At 36.7% G+C, this 24,162-nt stretch overlaps 3 protein-coding genes across 6 annotated transcripts in view; 1 reads left to right on the forward strand and 2 right to left on the reverse strand.

Annotated features, from left to right (window-relative positions):
• efr3a (EFR3 homolog A (S. cerevisiae)) overlaps positions 1-3,514 on the forward strand; it is a 32,568-nt gene extending 29,054 nt beyond the window's left edge. For all 3 annotated transcript variants that reach the window (XM_043263535.1, XM_043263525.1, XM_043263517.1), the window contains 2 exons: positions 771-820; positions 914-3,514. In XM_043263535.1, coding sequence (XP_043119470.1) covers positions 771-820; positions 914-1,019 — 156 coding nt within the window. In that variant the 3' untranslated portion in view covers positions 1,020-3,514. The remainder of the gene's footprint in view (positions 1-770; positions 821-913) is intronic.
• Positions 3,515-3,934: 420 nt separating this feature from the next.
• Positions 3,935-12,560, reverse strand: oc90 (otoconin 90). Its single transcript, XM_043257056.1, has 13 exons — positions 12,157-12,560; positions 11,563-11,669; positions 11,022-11,144; positions 10,878-10,943; positions 10,572-10,622; positions 9,720-9,836; positions 9,469-9,576; positions 8,357-8,449; positions 7,146-8,270; positions 6,104-6,205; positions 5,481-5,652; positions 4,742-4,848; positions 3,935-4,625 (listed from the first exon to the last, which is right to left on the reverse strand). The coding sequence occupies exons 1-13, from the start codon at positions 12,369-12,371 to the stop codon at positions 4,237-4,239; spliced, it is 2,775 nt and encodes a 924-aa protein (XP_043112991.1). The 5' UTR covers positions 12,372-12,560; the 3' UTR covers positions 3,935-4,236.
• A 1,805-nt stretch (positions 12,561-14,365) lies between these two features.
• LOC122325559 (HERV-H LTR-associating protein 1) lies at positions 14,366-23,408 on the reverse strand. Of its 2 annotated transcripts, XM_043220613.1 has the most exons (14): positions 23,248-23,408; positions 21,724-21,807; positions 21,581-21,640; positions 21,222-21,302; positions 20,248-20,547; positions 20,087-20,170; positions 19,882-19,938; positions 19,315-19,395; positions 19,181-19,210; positions 18,788-18,865; positions 18,420-18,677; positions 16,563-16,758; positions 15,961-16,043; positions 14,366-14,587 (listed from the first exon to the last, which is right to left on the reverse strand). In XM_043220613.1, the coding sequence occupies exons 6-14, from the start codon at positions 20,142-20,144 to the stop codon at positions 14,544-14,546; spliced, it is 885 nt and encodes a 294-aa protein (XP_043076548.1). In that variant the 5' UTR covers positions 20,145-20,170; positions 20,248-20,547; positions 21,222-21,302; positions 21,581-21,640; positions 21,724-21,807; positions 23,248-23,408; the 3' UTR covers positions 14,366-14,543. The 2 variants fall into 2 exon arrangements, with proteins under 2 accessions (XP_043076548.1, XP_043076559.1); XM_043220624.1 differs by lacking the exons at positions 21,222-21,302; positions 21,581-21,640; positions 21,724-21,807; positions 23,248-23,408 and having other exon boundaries at positions 19,882-20,006; positions 20,248-21,188.
• Positions 23,409-24,162: the final 754 nt, after the last annotated feature.

Here is a 24,162-nt window from a genome sequence, read left to right on the forward strand (position 1 = left end):
AATGATTTTACTATTTTTAGACTAATAATCCACATATTGGCATATATGCATTACTTTTGAAATGTTTTGTTGACATTTTTAGTTGTAGTTTTAAGAAAAATTCAATTCAACCCAGGACCCATTAAATGGAACAAAAGTGATAGAAAGACATTGATAAATGCTGCTTTTTTTTAACCTTTATATTCAGTCTCCTTGAAAAACAATATCTAGATTTTCACAAAAATATTAAGCAGCACAACAGTTTTTAACCCTTATAAAAAGAATTGTTTCTTGAGCACCAAATCAGCATAAATCACATTGTAAAATAAATTAAAATAGAAAACATTCATAATTATCATTTCACAATATTAACATTTTTCTGTAATTGTGACTACATAAATTTAACCTTTTGAAACCAGTGATAACAAAGTTTAGAATTTTGCAGTGTATAATATTAGATATATGTAAGCACATTTATGTGTACACTTAGTTTTGTTACCAAACTCTGCAAAAAAAGTGAGGTGTGCTCTGATTGGCCGGTTATTCAGTGCATTATGATTGGCTGAATGATTGGATTGTCTTTGAGTCTGACACTTCACTCTTTGCAACTTTAGCAGCCTTGTCTATGCTTGTAAAACCTCAAAAGACAAAGGAAAGCATAATAAATCGCATCTCATGACCCCATTAAGATGTATTAGAATATACATCGTTTTCTTATTAAGTATAATCGGTGTAAGAATGTGTTATGGTAATTGGATGCGACTGATGAAGAAATCCCTGTGTGTTTTCAGGCCAACATGCTGCACGATCGCTTGGCTCAGATATTTGAACTCACCATTCGGTAACTTGACATTTCAGAAAGTAGAATATTTACTTGTAATGTTCGTCATCTAATATATTCGATTGGTTGTTTTGTCTCTTCATCTCTGATCAGCCCTCCTCCGAGCCCATCGGGCACAGTGACGGTGACCTCAGGCCACGCTCAGTACCAGTCCGTGCCAGTCTACGAAATGAAGTTCCCCGACCTCTGCGTCTACTGAACCACAACCTTTCACCTTAACTCTGTCAACCTCGACATGTGACCACTGACTTTTATCACTCTTTATGTTCGGTCCTGTGACCTTTAACTCATCTGAGCCACTCATCTTCATTAGGCACCTTTCGCTATAAACGTCACATACATTCAGCAGAGAGAAGGGGTGCGAACCGGACAGACGCTTCATGCCTCCGTTCTGCACCAATCAGCATGCAGACTTTACAACCAGCTGTCCATTCATTCACCAGCTCTGTAGAATCACGTGAATCGTATGTGTGTGGTTTTCAGTTTGATTCTTGCACTAAAAGGCAGCTCTAGGAATCAAACAAAGTCTTTTGAACACTTGATTCTTCAGCTTCGTAATGTATTGATTCGTAGGAGTCGAATGAGTTTAAAATTTAGGGAGGTTAATTGCTAGCATTAGCTTAAATGCTAGTTTATTTTCATTAACTCATTTCTAAGCCATCATCAGCAGAGAGACTTCAACATACAATAGATTTCTGCTCGCTTGAATCTCTCCTATATAAATGATTATAGTGTACAGTATCGCACAGGTATAGTATAGCCTATTTTTGACAAATATATATAAATATATACTTTTAGATGAAATGATTGCTGATAGTTGCAGAGTGTTATTTGTGTTCTGTTTGCATGGCTTAGCCAATGTTTCACTGCAAACGTTTGTGAGTTTAGGCCTTTATTATTCTACGGTTAGCCTTTGACGAAGCTTCGATGTTGTGGATGTCAGCGGGGCTTTTGTTCACCCAGAGTTCTTAGTGATCACTATGCTCTCCATTTTGCCTTCACTGTATAGAGATACCAAAACATTTGCTTTTCATCACCAAAGAGCTCCGCCCACGCCCTACCTTTATGGCCACACCCGACCGCCAATCAAATCTTGAGCCAATCAGAAACGTAATTTTATTTGAGGGGCGGGAACACAGCTGTGTTAGAAAACTCGGAACCCGATGGATATCAGCGCTATAACGATCTGCATTCATCAACCAGCTGTTTCTACATCGAGCCACAAGGGCGTTAAAATGCTACCTTGGACAAAAAATGTGTCATGCTGAATTCTTACAATTTATTTGTGACTGTTAGATGCTGAAATACTTTGCTGGAAATGTTTCACATCATCTGTGCTTCCTGTGGTGAGAGCTGTGATCAATTTCAGTTGCGTTAAGCTGGTAGAAACGTGTCTACGCACGACCGGTTAGGACATTTTGGTTGATTTTGAGGTGCTTTTATTGGATTCTGGGTGTTTGTCATCGTACGATTAGCTTGGCTTTGTTTTGTGAATGTATTTTTGTGGATGACACGGCAAGTGAACGGACAGATGTTTATTCTGCAGATTTGTATGCTGATTATGGATGCGATGCTGTTGCCGTTTTTTGGCCTGTGAAATCAATGGTCTGACTGTTTGTGACCAGAGACTTGCACTGCATTGTGGGATTTGTATGCACAGAAAGTAAAGAATGTTTTGAATTATTTAAAGGTTAAACTTCAGAGGTGACTTGTTCTAAATTCGCAATAGGATTGATTATATGTCTCCTATAATTTCCATAATATCCGAGTTGATGACTGCAAGATTTTTTTGATCTGTCCAGTCGGTTAAAAGAAGGTCTGAAGTGTTTTGAAGTGTTAATGGAAGGATTTCGGTGACAGGAAATAGTCGGTAGTTGACCTTTGGCTGTTGTGTTTTTCTCTCAGTAACTTGCTGCATTTCGATAGAAGTTGCTTTGCGACAATATGCTTAAAATGCTGTGATGAAATCAGGCACATTATTTCTGTAGAAATATAAGATCATAATTAATTTCTAGAATAATGCAATATATTTTTGGTGTAATATGAAATAGGAATGTGTTGTTTTTCTGACACATCATCTGTAACGCACCTTTAGACGTGTGTGTGTGTGTGTGTCTCTGTGTGTCTGTCAAAGGGATAAGTCGATTTTTTTTTTTTTTTTTTTTGCATGCTGTTTTTGTTTTACATCAGTGAAGGGAAATCTTGTTAAGGGTCGTACTGTAACTGCTAATATAATATTTAGTGTAATTCACAAGATACGTTTTATTTTCTTCCTCAGTGGAACCTTACGGTACTTTAGTATTTATCACATGGTTTGTCTGATCTTTAGTTCTGTTTTATCTTTAACCCAACAATGATTTTCTTTTTCCTGTTTGAATGGGAGAGCGGTAAAGAATAAGATGTGTTAGGTTTCAGGTTGATGTTGATGTGTCGATATGGAACAGAAATGCTTTTGTAGTCTTCTGTGTGAAGATAGTCCGGAGGATATGCGTATGAGTGCTAGATTTGAAATGTGTAACGGTACGAACCACTGCAGTGTTGCTACAATACATGATCATGAAAGTTACCATGAAATCTCTAGGTGTTAATTAGCCATATTCAGGTTCGCTGTCTGACAGTGTCTGCCACATTAATGTGCAATGAGATTTTATGTACGAGATCTTAAAGTCTTAATAAAGATTTTGTATTTAAATACTTACTGTTTCTGTTTTCTATGGTGAATTCTCATCAAAAAAGGCCAATTTGTTTAAACACTGAAAACTACTATGTATACTTACAATTGTACCAAAATGCACTTTTAGATAATGTATCGTTTGCTTAATATTTTTGCATTATGTTAAAAAGGGTACTGAGAATTGGGCAAAAATTCATAGAATGTTTCTACAAATGGGTTTCTTTTTCACTTTATGCCATTATTTTATTTTATTTATTTACTTTCGTGTTAAATATGACTAACATTTCTTGATATTTTTCATGAGATTAACCTGGACATTTTTTGTTTGTTTTTGGCCTTCTCGTCATTTGTGACAAAGACCATTTGAGAGCAGACCAGTGTTTTTAACCGATGAAAAACAAACTAAAAATCTAAAATAAGTTTAAGCTGAAGTATAAAAATTTTACATAAAAAATGCTTTTATTTTGAATTAAACAGACCTCAGTTACAAGTGGATCAAAAAATACTGAGCAATACAAAAAATGGAACCTCTGGAATTTATGATCCAGCATACAAAGTCTTTTAATAGGTCAAGCACCAGAAGAGGAGGAGCAGCAGATCTTGGTTTATCTTTTGAGGCCGCTGGAGACTGAGTGAGTTCAGACTGAGCTTAACTGTTCAGTAAATGTGCATGACATCCTTTCTGACTGATTCTTTTATTAAGAGCTCCCTGAAGATATTAAAATCACAGAACCACCTCATTCTACTTCTCCAATTCTTCTTCCTCCTCTTCCTCTTGTTCTACAGCTTCCTCCTCCTCCTCTTCTTTTTCCTTCCCTGGCTCCTCCTCCTCTTCTTCTTCCTCCTCCTCCTCCTCTTCGATGTCCAGTTCTGTTTTTTTGTCGAGTGTAGGTGTGTGTGGTCTCATATGTGTGTCGATTTGAGGCCGAGCTGGGGTCATTTCATTGCTCTCCTCACTGGAGTCCTGATTGGCTGATTGTGCTAAAGAATGAGGCTTACGGTGGCAGGCCGCACGGGGCCCAGAACACGAGGAGGAGGTGACTGAGTGGTTGTAGTGTGAAGCCGCCACGCACTCGGCAGTCGAGCGATCACAGACGCACTGCAGCCGATCGCACACACTCATACCTGAACCTGACACGCATACACAACAAAATCATTAACAGAAAACTGACCTTCAAAGAAAATGTTCTTAATTAGAGTATGTCTGCATGCATTATGTGTGTGTGTGTGTGTGTGTGATCCCATACATCGAGGCTTTCCACTCTGGCAGCTGATGTGAGCGTTGAGTTTTCGGTTTTTCCTGCAGCCCAAAACAACAAGCTGCTCCAAACAGCACTGCTGCAGAAAACAGCACCTGACACAGAGACACGTCAAGGACAGTCAGGACACAACAGAGCTTCACTGAATATAATTCTATGTGTGTGCATCTATCTATATATATATATATATATATATATATATATATGTATGTGTCATATGTCATAGACCTGTATATGTATATATATATATATATACATGTATATATATATATATATATATATATATATATATATACACACACACACACATACACAATGCCCCTCAATAGCTCAAGACTCTTACGTTATTTTGTGTTTCTAATGATCTTATTAAAGCTTTTGATTGCTTAAATGCTTGAAAAGACATGGCTGATTTCTTTTTTAATTCCATTTTTTTTATGTTTTTGAAAGTCTTTTCTGCTCACCAAGGCTGCATTTATTTGATCAATTATTGCAAAACGAGATACGGGAAAACGGTAATACTGTGAATGTTAAACAGCTATGTTAAAATAAATGTTAAAACAGCTGTGCTGCTAAATAAGTTTATGAAAACTAAAACACATTTGTTTAGGATTCTATTTAGGATTATTTATATAATCATACCGACCCCAAACGTTTGATAACTGCTTATCCTTAAATGAAGTCAGCAGTTTTGCTAGTTAAGGTGTGTGTGTTAGTGTGTTCTGACCGGTCCAGTTGGTCTACTGGGTTTCCTGTCCCCTGCTGTCCACAGTAGCAGCCGTAGTGTTGATATTCATGAGGACATCGTCCGGTCAGACAGTACAGCATTTCTCCTAGAGCAGACATGTCCCTTAACACCTGTCCAGACGCACTGTACTGGAGGAAAGAAGTGCTGCACTCTACAAACAGACACACACATACACACAAATTAATGCGACCACGCTTGATTTTGGCATCTTATCATTTCTCTCCCATCGTTCCTGTTTTTGTTTGTTACCTATCTGACATAAGTGTGGCTACATGCATAATAGTTTGATTTCAGGTGCAATAAAGCGTTAATTTACCTTTTTAAAACATCTCGTAAACTGTTTAGCCTGTCTGAAAATATACTGGGCATTTTTGTGAAGTCAGACTAACGGACCAACTGCAAGTAATGCAACTGTAGCTTGATGTTGTGCAGCATGAATACAATTTAATCAGACTACAGCTGGCTTCGGCTTGTGTACATGTGCTGAAAAAAGAGGCGACGTGTATTTAAGGTAAACCTTATTTATTGGCTTTTTTGCCTTCATAAGTTTCATTAAGACCTATGTATGTATGTTTTTGTCCATTTCTCTCTGTATTTCTCACCTTCAGAGTCGTCTTGCTGCTGCTGTAGATCTGACAGTCCAGCAGCCTCCAATAAAGACCAAGCAAAGAGCGGTGCCGCCCGTCTCCGGACCCGGTGAGACTCTGGAAAACACAAACACACACATACTGATTTCTCTGGATTATAGACAAATGTGCACAAGTGTTTGGAGAATAGCTTAATTTAATTTACCCAAGCAGGACAAGTTCTTGGATGAACATCCTGCTGCAACATTACCATACCAATCAACCGATTAGATTTTAGGAACAGGATTATCATCTACCAATCATTCACCTCTCATTTCATGAATAAGTTTGGACTATTTTCACAGTTTCAGATTTCTCGAGGTGAAAGTTGTCATATTAACTTCTTTAGTAGTGAACAGAAACTAATATACAACAAATATATTTTTAAGTCCCCATTTAGCAATTAAAGATTGTCATTGACAAAAGAGGGTAAAAATATTTTTTTATATTGGTCATCACTCCCTCATCCGTTGTAATGGAAACAGCTTTAACCAGTTTTCAGTCCAACTTTATATTAGGTGGCCTTAATTACTATGTACTTGCTTCAAAAATAAACACACTGTACATACTGTGTTCATATTGTATTGAAACACACTTTTGCTGCTATTGAGGTGGGATACAAGTAAAATTAGGGACAGGTTTGGTGGTATGAGTAGGTTTAAGGATGGGTTAAGATGTGAGGGATGGGTCAACAGTGTAATCATAAAAAAATAAATTACAAATGTAATTACATATAGGTATTTTAAAAAGTCAAATGTAAAAACATGTATGTACACAATAATCGCATTTTACGAAATTAGTAATTAGGGCAACCTAATATAAAGTGGGACAAGGTAATAAAACAAATACTTTTTTTTAAATGAAGTGATATTGCTATGTTAACTATGAAAATGCATCATCATGTCCTTATTTCAACCTAACTGACCATTTTTACAGACTGTTTCTATCAGAAACACGTTCTGCTTGATTAAATCAAATAGCTTTTATTGCAGCTGCTGATGTGGATTGTCACCATTACCAGTTTTCTCAGATTCCTGCGAGCTGTCAGATGGCTCTTTCTCTTCCTCTTTCTCCTGCTCCTCTTCCTCAGCCGACTCCTGCTGAGCCGTAGTGGTCAATGGCGGCGAGCGGTCCAGGGCAGGAGGTTTCTGTGGATGAGGGACGGTTTCGAAAGCAGCGAGGCCTGATGTTGTGGTCCGTGTGCTGACGGGTCTGTGAGGAGCCGTAGAGGTGGCCTTGTGATTCTTGGCTGGTTTTGCAGCTGTGGGAGCTGTTGGTCTTGGAGATACGCTTGGAGGTTTATGGACCAGAGCTGGAATGATCCAGGTGGATGGGCTGACCTCTCTGACCCTGGATGGGATCGCGGTGGTTTGGGTTTTCACAGATTCATCTTCCTCTTCTTCACTTTGTGGATCTTCCTTACTGTCTTTCTTGTGCCTTTCATCCTCATCCTCTTCTGATAGAGATGGCTTCGTATTGGTTTGTGTTTGAGTTGTTTGTTCGGTCTGTTCTACGCTGCTTTCCTGACTCTTTCCTATTAAATCACTTTCTCTTTCATTGTCTTTATCTTCCTCACTATTTTCATCTCTCGTCTGTTTTTCCTCATTTCCTTTCATTAATGTGTGTTGCACCAAAGTGCTTGCAGCTACTATGTTTTTATTGGTAGCTGTTGGGGGGGTTGTTTTGTGATGTGAGTACTCGTTGGTTGCTCTTTTAGTGGGTGTGGTTAGCAAAACTATATAAGGGCTTTGATTGGCTTTTGTTGAATCTTCTTCTGTTTCTATGTCATTCTCTGTTATTTCCTGTTCCTCTTCTCTGTCCTCTTGGGACTTGTCACTCTTTTCCTCTGAAGTGATGTGTAATGGTGGACTGACATATGATGTAGCGATGTCACTAGTGAGGTCATTAGTTGTAGTATGTGTACCAGATATGTGTGTAATAGGTTTTGAAGTGTCGCTTGCAGGTGACTGAAGTTCATCTTCATCGCTCTCATCGCCGTCCTCCTCAGATGACTGTGTGTGAGTTGTTGGTATTGTGTGGGCTGTGTAATGAGGAGCGTGTGTGTTTGTGTATGTATCTGGTGATTCTGTGACGGTCTGTGATTCTGTTGTTGCAGGTAGCGCTATGTTAATATTCAGCTCATCTGTCATAAGACCAAAATATTAAGAGTCAGAAAATATGCTGAATGATTTCCTTTGAAAATTTGTTTTCAGTATAGGAAATGCTCACTATCTGTTCTCCACTCCAATGCATTGTGGGTAATAGGGATTTCTTCTTCCTGTTTGTCCCTGCCGAGCTCTTCTGTCGTCAGCACAGCAGTAACTAAAATACAGAAAGTGATTGTACTACTAGTGATGTACTATAATAATTGTATAATTTAGTCCTCATTGACTTTCGTTATATAAACAAAAACAGTTGAAACATCCTTGAAAATATCCGCTTTTGTGCTGTTCAGAACAGCATTATTTTTAACTACAACTAAAACTATTAGAATTTTCTTGGCTTTTAAAAAATTTTACTTAAAAAAATTTACACATAAACTAGAAATGTTGCTTTGGCAGCTAACAAAAATAAAATAAAAGTTTAAGTTTTAATATTACTAAAATTAAAACTGAAATAAATAAAAATTTAAGACAAATATATATATATATATATATATATATATATATATATATATATATATATGTATATATATATATATATATATATATATATATATATATATATATATATATATAATTAAAACTGATAATATAATAAAACATTTTTAGAAACAATAAACAATACTATAATAGTTTATAAATAATGCTAAAATAACACTGTTGGCTACAATAGAACATCATACTCTTGTATTTAATATAATAATCCTCTTGGTAGTAAATGAGGGTGAGAAAATGATGCCAGAATTCAAATTTAGATGAACTATTTCTCTTAATGTGTTTATTTGTTTGAAATAATTATTGTATTACATTAGTTTTTTCTTCTGATACTGCGTGATCTTATTGGGCAATTCATGCCACTGGCTCTTGATTTACATCTTGAGTCACTACATATAGTCTTACGTTCTTTATTTTAAATTGCTTAATTATAATTAGCCTGCATCTACAAAAAGGAAAGTAATAGAAGTGCTAAAAGCCTTACTTGAACTCATGCTGTGGAGTTTAAAGGCTTGTCGTCGTTTAGAATAATTTGATCAAGTTGTTTTTGAACAGTGAGTGTACTGGAATTTCAAAGAAGTCCTTGATGTACAAGTTGAGATAAATTTGTTTGTGACTAGATAAAAGCTCAAAATGCATAAACCAAAAAAGTGCATCTGAGGCTGTAAAAAACGGGACACTTACCACCCTCATATTCCACTGCCTCCTCTTCCTCTCTCTCAACTATACTTCCTCTCTCTGAGTTTCTGTCCATTTCTCTTTCCTCTGCTTCATTCTCCTCTTCCTCTGGACCTGAAGATGAGGTTCAGCTTAGATCAATGAAGTCTTTAGGTGGCTGAGGATTACTGGAGTTCCCAGAACTAGCGATATGAGGGGAAAAATCACCCTCTGGGCTAAAAAAAGAGTTTAAATATAAGTTCAGTGAAGCGCTTTACCTGACTGAAATATCCCAGGGTACTTTGTGCTCTGGATATTGCTGCTCTGAGAGTCGTTAACCAGCAGCAGCTCATTGGTGTAGTTACTCACAGTCTCATTCAGTGTGCCATTAACTCCTGAAAGACAAAGAGTAAAATGTTATATGATATTTAAAAAATCCTTAACAAAAGAGTATATCTTGTTCACTAATAATTTCTTAAAGGAACAGTTCACCCAAAGATTAAAATTCTGCCATCATTTATTTACCCTCAGGTAATTCCAAATCTGTATGAATTTCTTTTTTCCCTTGAATACAAAGATATTTAAAAAAAAATTATAACAAAGCTGTTTTTGGGTCACTATTGACTCTGATACCATGGTATTTTTGTTCTTACTATGGGAATCAATGGAGACCCAGAATATGGAAAATATCTCCTTTATTATAATATTTCTACACAATTATTTCATTAACATACAGTAAAAACAGTATCTTAATATGGCGAAATATTATTTCTATGTATATATTTTATATATATTTTAAAATGTAATTTATTCCTGTGATGCAAAGATTAATTTTCAGCAGCCTTTCATATTCTGATCCAGCGCTTATTATTATCAAGTTGTGCTGCTTTTTGTGGAAACCACTATTTTAAAGATTCTTCAGTGAAAAGAAAGTAAAAAAAGTGCTTTTTTTTAATTCACCATTGCCAATCACCAATGTCCTATAAAAACTTATTTATAAAAAAATACAAAAGGTTTAGATTTTCATATATAGCTATTTATGAGATTTTATAACTATGTAAAAACTGTAAATTTTTATGTTTATTGGCATATTTGTTTATATTTAAAGTTTCCATATTTTTGTGCATTACCATAGAACATGATCTCCATGTCGATGTCTGATGGAGAAAGCTCCACCCTGTCTGAGACACAAACCACACTGTTACATGATCAGCGTAACTAAATCTCTCTCTTATGTTTGGCTAATCTAATAATTCCCTTAAAAATGTTTTTAAATGGCTGGGGCCTTATTAAGTCCCTTTAATGAGGAAGTCAAGTAATTTATACAGTATACATTATAACGCAGCGAAGTGCTTTACAGCTATTACAGGCAACAACGAAGAGAACAAATTATAAAAAGGGATAAAATGAACTAATGTGGATCTAAACAGCCTCACCTGTTCCATTGGCCATATCACTAGTGTAGGTATCATTATCAGGCAGATCAGTCACAAAGGGAGAGTCTAAAGGGAACATAAAAGAGAGATGAAAACTATGAAAATGAAATATATTTTTCTGAACACACCTGCTGTTGCTGTTACCTGTCTGTGCTGTGATTGGTTGGTTACCTCCAATCTGTTTTGTGACTGGATGGTTGGAGCTGATGCAGTCTATAACCGTCTTGTCACAATGACAGAATCCTTCCTCACAGAAATCCAACATATCTGCAAATGTTGGAAACTGAATTGAGCACAACCGTTTTCTCCAATTAACGGAGTAAAATATAAATAATATACTGGATAGTGACACTATCATTTTTGTACGCCGAAACCCAGAAACAAATGAGCATTTTAGCACTCAGCACTGGTTTTTCCAATCGTTGGTTTTTTACATATGCCGATTGCAGTTAGGTTTTAACATGATTAGAAGTTGACCTGTTAAGGTTGTCATTATTGGCTTATTTTAAGAAAATGTTATTATTATTTTTGTCAAAAGGAACCAGTGTGATTTGAAACACAAAATTATGTCATCACTACAGCACTCTGTAAGTACAAATATATGTAACCCTTAATTGAAAATAACCTTCTTTAAGGTTTTGTGAAAAGCAAAAATCTGCCATGAAAATGTTTTGGAGACGGGTACCACAGCTGGAGTTGTAGCTGCAGGTGTAGTTGCTGTATGGTGGTATCCTCCGACTGCAGTTTCTGTCCTTCAGCTCTTGAGAACATCTCCAGTGAGTAAAACAACACCTACAACACAACCACGTTCATTTTCGTGCGTTTGTGTATTTTTATTTATAGGCCTAGCTTCGCAGAAAATAGGACGGCAGACGAAAAATGAAAGGAAATGAAAACATTAACGTCCTCTGATCTCGCCACAGATTGTTCGCACACATGCGGGTGTATGGGTGTGCCAAGTTATATTTCTATGTGTGCAGTACATTTATATTAATATATGCACTTTAATATAAAGTGCGTGTTTTTTTTTTTTTACACACTTCACTGCTCTGCGTGTTTATATTTTTAATATCCTTTCACCGACTGCACAGAGAAGCAGCTAAACAGACAGAAAAATGATTGAGAATGTGTGTGTGTGTGTGTGTGTGTGTGTGTGTGTGCGCGCGCGCGCGTGCGTGTGCACGAACGAGCGCGCGGACTCCACTGTGAAGTTAATAAATCTATTTAAAATCCTTCTACCCCCTCCCGAGTCTAATTTCATCCGCTTCCCGTCCCTCACCGGTCGAGTGTGTCGGCGGGCTGGACGTGTTCGCGCGCGGTGTCCCGTGCGTTTGCATTGCCGCAGTAATGTCCGTGACTGTCGATGTCCGCGGGACAGAGTCCGGTCTCACAGCGCAGACTGACCGCGAACTCCACCAACGAGCGCAGGTCATCAAACACAGCGTACAGCCAGGTGAACCGCACACCCAAACAACCTGTGAGACAAACACGCATCTATAAATCTATAAATAAACTATTAAGATATGGTTTAAATATACACTGTGGAAATTATATTAATAAAGTGCCCGTGATCATTTTTAGGGATTTGTTTCGAATATTAACGGAACTCACCAATCAGAAGCTCATCAGAGCTGAGGTCACTTGCTTCTGGGCAGAAAACAGCAGTGCCATGAACTGCACAAAGAAAGGGTATTGTCGTAAATTAATTTGTTTGACAGGATTCAGTTATCCCCATAACATTCCAATAAACTGAATAATGCAGTGTACTATTATGTCAACAGAAATAAGATCGTTTGCCCCAATATTGTGGGAAATCTTGAGTAAACTGTCTAGCACATAATGCATATTTTAAATGGCCAATAAAATTGTTTTGTATTCACACTATTTTTAGTATTTATTTTAGAATATTTAGAATTTATTTACTATTAATTCACTTTGAATAGTCAAATGCTTTAGATTCAGGGCCTCTACTCTGTTTAAAAATGTTGATTTTAAAAATAGTTAATTCTGAAAAAAGATATAATATATACCCACACTCCCACATGGTAACACTTTATTTTAAGGTGTCAAAATGTACTTATCATGTAACTTATCATGTATTTATCATGTAACTGTTATGGAACGGTGTGGAGTTACAATTTGTAATTATATAGATGTAATAGGCTGCAACTATGACAAATTTGTAACAGACCGAGTCTGTTACACAGGATACTTTTGTAACCAAAAGATTGTCACATATGTGCTTAAATGCATATAATACATTTTTAATTACATTTAAATTACAGAATATTACACAGGCATAAGCTGCTTAAAATAAAGTGTATCAAGATTTTACTTAAGTGTAAGCAACTGTGTAATAGACTCAATCTGTAACATCTGTCTGTTACATCTACAAACTGTAAGTACAGGCTGTTTTGATACATAGAAAAACTGTATTGTTGTGAAATATTCTTACATTTCTTTCTTAATATACAAAATGTATATATTCCTGTGATAGTAAAGCTGAATCTTCAGCAGCAATGACTTGAAATGTCTTCAGTGTCATATGATCCTTTAATCGTTCTAATATGCTGATTAAAAAAGTGTAAGAACTATAAATAATTATCACGTAAATGTCAGTTTCAATGAGCTGAACTCACTTTCACCTGCACCTTTTCTCTTGACAGAATAGTGTTTGCATATTCTCACCTTTCCGCAGGGTGAGGAGGAGGAAAAGATACAGCAGCCTCATCTTTATCTGCTACTAAACCATCAGCTGTACCATCCAATATTCCTAGGTTCAGCCCAGCACAGCGAAGAGGCCAGATCAAGAGCTTCAGCAAGCAGAGACAGGTACATCCAAACTCTGAGCTTCGCAATCGTCTTGTAATGCATGTGTGTGCGAGAGATAAGAAAACAATCCCAAAATGAACAAAGACCTATTTAGGACACTCTCAAAGGTCAGAAGTCAGAGTGGTCACCATAGTAACGGGGCTGCAGGACACACACTCCTTAGGTTTGTATCAGGTCACGCATGAAAAGATGAAGTGGGATCTCTCTCTCTCACACACACACCTTCTATACCTTTCTTTGATGCAGGGTAAAGGTCCTGACCCCAGCTGAAAAAAATTACCTCCTTAAACAACTGACCATTGTGTGTGTATGTATGTGTGTGTGTGTGTGTGGACAGAAACTCAGGTAAGGGTCAAATAGAAAGCGGGGGTTGTAAATGATTCTGTGTCCTTTTGGTTTATAGGCAGTTTGAAATGCAAGGAAATACCCATTTAGCTCTAAAAATGCACAACATACACAAATTTTAGGTTTATTAATCACATTTTAATGACACTGAAAACATTTTAGAAATACCTCTAAGTACTGAATGGCTGTTGTAAGCATTTTATATAAACATTTTATCCATCTCGTTCACCATCTTAGAGGTATTGTATTTTTCTTTCAGATGATTTTTGCGTGATTGTTGGTGTAAAACGACATCAAAAATCAAACATGGGTAAATATGTTTGGTTTTATTTATATTCAGGAGAGACAAAGTGCAATTCACTAGATGCACAGACTATACAGATTCAATGATGACAATTCAGTTCAGTGTTTAACAGAACCCAGCGTCTCTCAAACATACTGTACATAAACTTCAATTCAGATGGTTCAGATCCTGCTAATGAACTCCTCTTACATCTTCACACACATTCTTGCCAGACATTTCTGTTTCAGATCTGAGAGAGAGAGAGAGATTGTGATTTTATTAGTAAAAAAATAGCTTCAACGTGAACTTTTAATCGAAGTTAGAAGATGTTTGTCACTGTAATCATGAAAATGTAATTAGACAAATCAAACAAGTCTGCTGGATAAACTCTAATTTAGTTAACTTAACATTCACAAAAAAATATTGCTGGGTTTGTTATTATTATTATTTTTATGCGTCTTGTAGGTTCAATATAACAACAGAGTTAACTGTCCTACATTATAACTACCATAAGAAATCCTATCTGAATCCCTTTAACTATTCAGTAACAAAATACAAGTAAAGTTACTATAAAGATTTTTCAGTACCTCAGTAACATCCAGTAGGATATTTTTTCTTATTTAGCCCCATTTGGATCTTTCAGGATTGATTCAAATGCTGTACATATACCTGTAGTATTTGCCCTTAGATGACTGGTGTGTTATTAGTGTTTTCTGCTTCATCAACTCATGTCTGACATCAGACAAATATATCTGGAGATGGTTTATTTTGTGGTATGTAAACGATGTGTCCTCAAATGCCACGGGATTCTCAAGCCCTTCGACTAACTCTACAAACATATTTAACAGCAGCAGCCTGTGACGTATTCTTCATATTTACCGCTGAAGACGCACTAAAGTGAAGTGACTGTCTGCAGTCTATTTCATCTTATTCTATCAAAACACACACTCTTCACCATCATTAAGACTGACCTTACACATCATTAGTCCTGTAGGAAAAATGTTTTAATGGGATCACACACACACACACACACACAATTTAATGAGTACAGATGAACATGCAGGTATCCACACACAAACTCACACACAGAAACAAATTCTTTAATGAGGTTGCAGTGACCTGTGTGTGTGTGTGTGTGTGTGTGTGTGTGTGTGTGTGTGTGTGTGTGTGTGTGTGTGTGTGTGTGTGTGTGTGTGTGTGTGTGTGTGTGTGTGTGTGTGCGCGCACGCGCATGAGAGAGAGAGGGAATGCTAAAATGATCTTAGTCATCCACTCATCAAGGAAAACATCCGGTGTCTCTTAGCTCAGACACACATTTAACCACAGCCAGCCGTAGCTTTAAATAACCACTGAGAAACACTAATGAAGATATTAATGATAATGATAATAGTAACGACCCTTTAATGGGGTATTAAAACTTCAGCCGCACTAAGAACAAGAATAAAACTTTGTTAAAGTACTGTATTGCAGAAGAAATGAGACATGACTTTCAATAACCTCAAATTTCTTTCTGTTGCCACTGAGGATGTACTTTTTAGCGAAGATCTGTGATGTATATTTGTATATGATATGACAGTGGTATATTTCATTATGTGATAGCATATTTCGATTTGTGTAACTCACTTTTGGAAAAAGCGACTCTCCTCATTCGACTGCAGACCTCTGCTGTGTGTCTCTCATACCAGCGATGGCTATCCACACAATATCTGTAGAACAAAATACTGACTTTTTACTATATACCATCAGCAATATTAATGACAGACACAGAATTACTCTAATTCAGTTAATTGTATAAACAAAGCTGTGAATAATTTGTGAATTTATTTAAATGGGATCACCAATAATGCCGAAAACAGTTTTGATTTTCACTTTTGTAAAGCGTAATACTTGAATGAAAAGATGTCAATTTTTGCCTTAATGACAGCAGCACTTGAGAAGTGAACATATTTTGGGTGCTTCAGTGGAAGCAAGGCAACCTTGGAAACCAATGGAGATGACAGAGTCAGTGTCACAAATTTGACATAACTATCGTAGAATCGTAAAATCGTATTATCCATAAACAAATTAAAATGTTCGTTTCTTAACACATCTTAAACTTTCAATGTGAATTCAGGAGCCCACTGAACTCGCAAGTGTTCTGCAGCATGCATCTTTATTATTTATGCCTTTTTTGTGACTTCAAAAGCTAGCTTAAACAGTTTCTGGGTGGTCGTGTAGCGCTGTACCGCTGTAACGCTGCTGCTCTGTGGCTGAATCCTCTGCACACACACTGAGAGTAAAACTTGCACAGCTCAAACACACACGGCTGCAGCTTCACTGAGCTGATGGTCGCCCTGCCCCAGATCAGCTTCTCTTCAAGGGTCTCTTTCAGGTCCTCTTTCTCACTGCCTTGATGAAATAGCTCTATTCTCCACGGACATCCTGTCAGAAAAAATTATATAATCACAAAAAGAACAGGGGAGAAAAAAGATCAGTATAATAAAAGTCTATAATGGAAACTGAAGTCAACTCTGCCTGTGAAACAAGATAATGCAACATATGAAAAGATTTCAAAGTGCTCTTGAAAGGAAACATTTTCACAGCACTTTGCTGGATAACGGAAAGTGTTTCCTTGACAGAGATATTTTTCTTTTTATATAAATTCGTTTAGTATATGTGTTACTTTACCCCACGGCTACTCTCATTGGCTACAAATCTCTCATTGGCTATATCTCTTCTAACCGTACATAGTCAATAAATGCGATTGTGTATATACTTTGTGTAAGACCCAGTGCTTGGGTTAGCTAGATGTAATGAAAGTAGGTAATTCAATAAAAAAAAACATAAATGTAACTGTAATCTGTTACGGTTACTGAGAAAAAAAAATGTGTAATTAAATTACAATCACCTATGAAAGTGACAACAATCTAAATGTTTTAACAAACACACACACAGATGTAATAGATTTCTTTCTCAAATTGTATTGACTGCTCTAAAATCTGAGACACCAATGTTTCAGTTATTTAGGGCATGTAATAGGATACTTGTTTATTCAATAACAGTTTTTTCTACTTGTGGTTTATCTATGTGCCTTATTTTTAGATGCCAGTGTTTCCTGTCATAGCTCTGCAAAATGCATATATATATATATATATATATATATATATATATATATATATATATATATATATATATATATACATATATATACATACACGTGTATTTTATTCACATCTTATTTGTATGTTGTTGTATATGTGTACTGGACACTAAACATACATACGTTATGAGTTAAAATTTATATTTTACCTTTATGTACATTATTTTAATGAAGCAATTGAAATAGTTAAACCACTTAATCTGTAACCAAAGTAACAACAAACATTTTCATGCATATTATAGCATCCAGATAAATAAATGAAATTAATTTGGAAATGTCTAACACTGACAAGATTTGCTGATTTTGTCTATCACTGAGTCTATCACTGGCCCACTTGTTTTCAACTGGTGGTGTAGAAATGATGCTCTTCACATGTAAGCAATGCTGTAAGACGCTACAGTCCCTCTGTGCAAAGCTGCACATTTTACATTAGCTTATGTTGCCATCTAGTGGTCATCTCTATTTTAATTTGCAGGAATAAATGTCCACTTAAAGGGGTCGATGAGGGCTCTCATTCGCTCTATGTCTTCTGTTCTGAATGAGGGCACCTGTATCGAGAGCTGTTGACACGGACAGCAGGTAAGCAGCTCAGATGTCTATGATTCATAGCGAGCTTCCTTTCGCATATGCTGCGTCCTCTTTGTGTTTGACTCGATGAGACAGACGTAAGTGTGTATATATTGATTTTTAATGTGCTTTTAACCTTCCTGACCCAGACAAATCAAAACAATCTCCAGGGAAAATAATGGACCGTTGCTATGGATACTATCAGTGGCTCCGGCCTGACTCCATTCAAATCAAATCATTGTCATGGCAACAATAACATTAACCCTGCTCGGGCACCGCTGTGCAGCCGTTGCCGCTTTAACAGAATAAAAGGTCAAAAATGTCAGATTCCATTGTGTGTGTGTGTTTGTGTATGTGTGGAAATGGAGGCTCTTGCCTGGTTTTTCTGTATGAGATACTTTAGTAGGCTGCTGGATGCTTGACGTGGTTGTTTGTCTCTGCGTTGGCAGTGTTATTGTCTCGTTCACCATTGGAGCGATGGTATGCGTGGTTACCGTCACAGCTTTTGAATGAGTGATCACAGCGGTTGTGAGATCACTAGTGGGTGAGGCGGTGGGGGATGTCACAGGGACAGTAGTTTCAGGAGCTGCTGCTGATCTAGTCAGAGGTGATGATGTCATTGTAGAGGTTGGCACTGTAGAAATAGTACAAACTCAAGCTGTTGAAGCGATTTTTGCCTCTAAAAAGTCAAATTTATTTATTAATTTATCTTCAGCACACCAAACTCCTTAACAGTCAAAATACCTCTGCTCCTGTGGGAATCTGTACTGGGTTTAGGCCAAAGTGCCAGGTCACTTGTGTTTGGAAGGTCATGCCACACCACTGCAGGGGTAAGACGGGGCTCTTATCGGTCAGTTTATCATTTCTCTCACACAAACACGCACGCATGTTTGTTTCTGTGAATTGTGGGGACGTCTATTACTTTTATACTGACCAAACAGTATTTTCTATCCCTGCCTCTTACAGAAAACCTGTTTGCATTGTTACACTTTTAGATAAATATAATTTTTAAGGCCTGCCCCCACATTGTCAAAAATTCCAGCTTTTACTTTCCTTGTGGGGACCAAATATCTACTTGTAGCATAAAAACATAAATAAGAAAATAAGAACAATAATATGCTCTATGAAGTCACTTACCAAAGGGCAGCAATGGAAATGTCGTATTACCTACAGAAAAGCATCAAAAATCACAGACCAGCACATTTCTAAATACATACGGTGATGGAGGAATAAATGTAAGTGTGTGTGTGTGTGTGTGTGTGTGTTTGTACCTCTGGGTATTTCCTCTGTGATGGTCTGATTAAACAGTGGTCTGATTGAGCCCATGTCCCAGAACTGAGACAGATCACTGTCTGAACACATGTCTTAATTTTAGTTTCAGTTTTGCTTTATTTAAACAGCATTTTTTTGACAACATAGTTCATTTAGCATTTAACATAACTTGCATGAGAGCAGGGATAATAGTCAGGAGCAAATGTATTTACTATGTACTTCTTTAATCGTAATACTAATTAAGAAATAATGTATTTTGCCTTTTTGGTTTAATAAAATAATACAGTAAATTGTGCATCATTTTAACAATTCTCCTTAAAAAATAGTTTTTGGCTTGATATGTAAAAATATATTACTTAAATCTACATTGCTCTTGTCTACATGCTTCTGTGAAAGGAAGTTGGTGGTTTGTAATAAAATAAGCAGTCATGGAGTGAATTATGCCTTTATAATAATTCAATAATAAACAATAAAGCCGCAGTATGTAACTTCATTGTTATTGAGCATGCGGGCTACATAAAACATCAGTGTTTAAAACTGTGTATGCATAGCCTGTTGAAACTCACCTGACTTTCCAGCCATGACACAGATATAGATGCAGTCAGAGCTGTTCTTCTGACTGACTGGAAGAGCGATAATAGCACACACACGGACAAAATGACACCAATGTAGTATGCGAGGGGCACCAAGACTACAACATTATAGTGCATTAGTGCAATACACTACATTGCATACAGTTGTGTGTGTAGGTGATTATAGCTGGTGCTGTACCTGAGAGGATAGAGCTGGACTTAAATAGTTCTTGCAAGTAACTGGTGGAGTTTCCCATTACATCCAGCAGAATAGCTGTGAAATCTGTAAAACACTACAGTGATTACAGACAGACAGACAGGCAGACAGACATAGATAGATAGATAAATAGATTTTTTCACCTGTGAGGTCATTGGTCTTGTTTGTCAGACAGTAACAGTATCTCAAAGGAAATAAACTGCTCTCAATGTCCTGAAATTCTGAGACTACACACACCCATACATGAATACATGACACACAGATACACGCATGCAAACATACCCAGAATTACATCATATTTGTGCCACATTGGTGCTATAGTTACAGTGTGATTTGGCTGTGTGAATAAGGGTAGTTACTGTTGTAGACCAGCAGCGTGAGCTTGTGGAGAGAGAGTGAACTGTGTGATGTCACACTGAGTAAGGAGAAAAGATGCTGTGAACCTGAAAACACAACATTTTAAGATGTTTCTGCGCGTGTTTAAAACATTCACCAGTCATTTTGTCTATTAAAGGAAGGGGTAGGTGATTCGGTTCATAAACATTTTAAAATTGTTACTGTCGTCCAAACATTGCACGTCGTTACGCGTCCACGCACCCCGTTTCGCTCACACAGATGTCATCGGAGTATTCCAGCGAAAGAAAGGCGCTATTATTGTAATAATGCGCTTTGTACCGTGGAGTTTTCCCACCAGTGAATGAGATAAGCTACACCAACGCAAGTTCCCATCACGTCTCTTATGTTTCTGAGAGCGGTCCTGCGTTTTAAAGTAGGCGTGGCTTTGGATGGATCTCGCTTTTAAAACTAGCTTGCGCTTGCTGGCCTTTCTGAAACACCTACCATAATTTAGGTAATTCTAAATTATAATTCTAAAAGGTCGGATTTCCAAGATTTGAACTCAAAAAAATAATTCAATGACCTTTATTTAAAAAAAAAACCTCAAGAATCACAAAAGTTAGTCTCACAATTGTAAGGGAAAAGTCATAGGTACCTTAACAACAACAACAAAAAAATTCCAGTTGTTTCCAATTGTCCAATTGTAAGTTTGATTGTAATAAAAATCAACCGCTGGGGTATAAAAGTTCCCATAGCCAAAATGTGTGTGTGTGTGTAATACCTGGTTGTGAAGCATTGACGAGTGTGTTGACGAGTCCAGTAAGATCTATGGAGGCGGGATCAATGTGCTCGGCTGGGATCTCTGGGTAAATGAAGATAACGCTGATTTATACCTCGCTGAAGGTATTTATCGATTTGCAAAACCATTCTTTACAGGCATATAAAATCCTCCTACATCACGTACACAGAAGCGGACTCTATTCGCCACTACATTCATCATTTCACATGCACATAATCATTAGGACTAAATGTCTGAGCATGTAAAAGCATTTTAAACCCTTCATATGTGTATCTGTCTGTGCTGTTCAAGTGAGGTTTCTGATTGGTGCTAGTCCTCCCTGAGAGACTCTGATTGGTTACCTGTAGACACCAGAAGCTCTCGTTTTTCCGTTCGGATCAACTTGCTTTGTCTTTGTATAACTGAAAAAAAAACATATTATTTACCAATTGAATAGCAGAAATATTACTGCAACCTTTGTTTTCTTTATTCTTCAGTTACTAACCTTGTGTATGAATAAGGAACAGTGTTATTATGACAGCGCATATTCTGAGGCTGATCCAGTGTTTCAGTTTGAGTTTATCCATCTCTGCAAAACAAACACATTAAAAACCTTAAAACACAACTTTCATATCTCGAACGGTTTTCAACTGTATAAACTGCATATAGCCTATACAATATGTGTACGGTAATGAGAACATACATTTGATGCACAAACAGAACTGAGATTGTGCTGCCATCTACATGTGAGTAATGCATGTGAACTACACTGCCTAACTTATAGCTTGTATTAAATAAAAGAATATAAAAATAGATATTATACAAGTATTATATAAAAAGAAATAATATTTAATTAAGTGTGTTAAAATGATATTAAAACTACATAACATTACACAAATAAATATGAAAATGGTAAAGTATAATTTTTTTCTATTTGAATATCATATATCAGATTTGATCATTTCAAGATGCATATTATTAATTATTTTGTAAGGTACAGAATTTTCCCTTTCATGGGCTTTATTTGCCTTTAACTTCACGTAGGATTATTATTATTAGTAGTAGTATGACTAATAATATTAAAACAAAGTTGTTTCATTTTTGATAAGTAAAAAACTAAACCAGTTAAATGAAAAACTCAAAACATCAAACACTCAGCATCATACAAAATACCTGTAAATTATGCAGAAAATATGCAAAAAAAAATTATGCTTGCCAGGGCTGCTTTTATTTGATTCAATATACATATAAAATAGTTTTTTTTCCCCCCTCTCTGCTGTGGACATGTTTTCTTGTGACAGATTTCACACTTCAATTTAATCTCCACAGAGAGTGGATCAGTCACTGCAAACTCAATTAGCCTGAATCAGCAGCTCTTCTCTAGCGCTGTACACAGATCGTGATGTTCACAAGTTAAACTGCTGAACAAATATAATTAAAGATGAAAGACTTCATTAGTAGCATCACAACAGCAACAGCCCAATCCTCTAGAGAAATTTAGCTACAAAAATCCTTTTAGCGCTGGTCTGTAATAGCTACCATTCAGTCAGTCTGTCAGATTTTGTCTAAAGATGGCTGATGCAAGTCCAATACAAATAGAGACAGAAAATGAACAGATGAAGAGAGAGGAGAAAATAATTTTCAAAGGATTCTATGCATAATTGACATGGCAGACAATAACCACCAGTGAAATAATGGGCATTTAAAAAGTAAATAAATATGTACTTGCATAGACAAATACTTCAATAAATAAATACATGCAACTCACAGACTAATAAATTTGAAAAATATGATTTTATCCTAATATATCTTAAAATTAAAAAGACTATTTAAAAAGACTATTTAGTGTAAAGCATATTTACACTACAAATAAAAATAAAAACAGTAATAGTAATGCAATAAAATGAATAATCATTTAAAAAGAAGCATAAACAGCATAAAAGTGCACACTGTGCCAGTGAGAGCTGAAACACAGAGAGCGTGAAGAAGAGTGCGAACTAAGCAATTTTTTTAAAAAAGCCACTCTCACCTGCAGAAGAGAGACGCAGACACTGCAGGACACAGACAGCCGTCTGCTCGCTGTCCGCTGTCTCTCACACACTCACACACAGAACCAGCAGGGCATCATGATCCCCGGAGAGGGCAACAGGCTGTAATAGCCCTCCAGTGTGTCACCTGAGCTCAGCTGGCAAACACAGAGGACCTGCTCTCAGCCCAACACACACACAGATACTCTCACAGATATAGAATCGTTCTCTTTCTCTCTCACACACACATAGAAACTCTCACAGATATAGATTCTCTCCCTCCTGTTAAATGCGACACACAGTCGTTCAAACCCACACACATGCCGGTTTCACTATAATGGTTTCATAGATGTGATTCTAACATCCACAAAAACTCGATGTTCAATTTATTTGACCGGATTATAGTATAGCCTTGCAGACGTAGCTGTCCAAAAAGCCCTGAAGTTGACACTTTTGACCTTTCTTCAAATACAGAAATCTCATGTCTTTTACGCTAAGCCTCTTTTCTCGTGCAAGTTCCTTCTGGCAGTGTATGGTTTCTGGGACGGCACGAGGCCTGGGAAACTCTGTTGTCCTGGAGACCAAGAATTAGGCAGAGGGCCATTTCCACAACAACCCCTCTACTTGTGTTCGGCACAATATTTCCAGCTATACTCTATTATTGTGACTCTACTGAACTCTGTTCGGTGACTAGGAAATGCTAAATGTCGATTCAGCTGGGAGTCTTGGTGTCATGCTTTACAAATGTTAATTTTAGTTCCTGTTTTCAAGGTATAATTAAACATCTAATATAGCCTACTGTTTATCAGCATATACAATACCATTCAAAAGTTTGCTATCACTATATTTCAATAGTTCACCCAAGAATGTAGATATGCTGAAAGATTACTCACCGTCAGGCCATCCAAGATGTATAT

Source organism: Puntigrus tetrazona, chromosome 2 (assembly GCF_018831695.1).
Source record: "Puntigrus tetrazona isolate hp1 chromosome 2, ASM1883169v1, whole genome shotgun sequence".
Lineage (NCBI taxonomy): Eukaryota > Metazoa > Chordata > Actinopteri > Cypriniformes > Cyprinidae > Puntigrus > Puntigrus tetrazona.

Coding starts and splice junctions, on each gene's coding strand:
- oc90 (XM_043257056.1), bottom strand. CDS start 12,371: ATGCGTGTTTGTCTCACAGGTTGTTTGGGTGTGCGGTTCACCTGGCTG. Junction 9,837..10,571: donor CATGGAGATCATGTTCTATG/GTAATGCACAAA, acceptor TTTGTCTTTCAG/GAGTTAATGGCACACTGAAT. Junction 5,653..6,103: donor GCAGCAAGACGACTCTGAAG/GTGAGAAATACA, acceptor GTCTGTTTGTAG/AGTGCAGCACTTCTTTCCTC.
- LOC122325559 (XM_043220613.1), bottom strand. CDS start 20,144: ATGGGAAACTCCACCAGTTACTTGCAAGAACTATTTAAGTCCAGCTCT. Junction 19,939..20,086: donor GTCCAGCTCTATCCTCTCAG/GTACAGCACCAG, acceptor TCGCTCTTCCAG/TCAGTCAGAAGAACAGCTCT. Junction 16,759..18,419: donor ATCTCATACAGAAAAACCAG/GCAAGAGCCTCC, acceptor TTTTTCTGACAG/GATGTCCGTGGAGAATAGAG.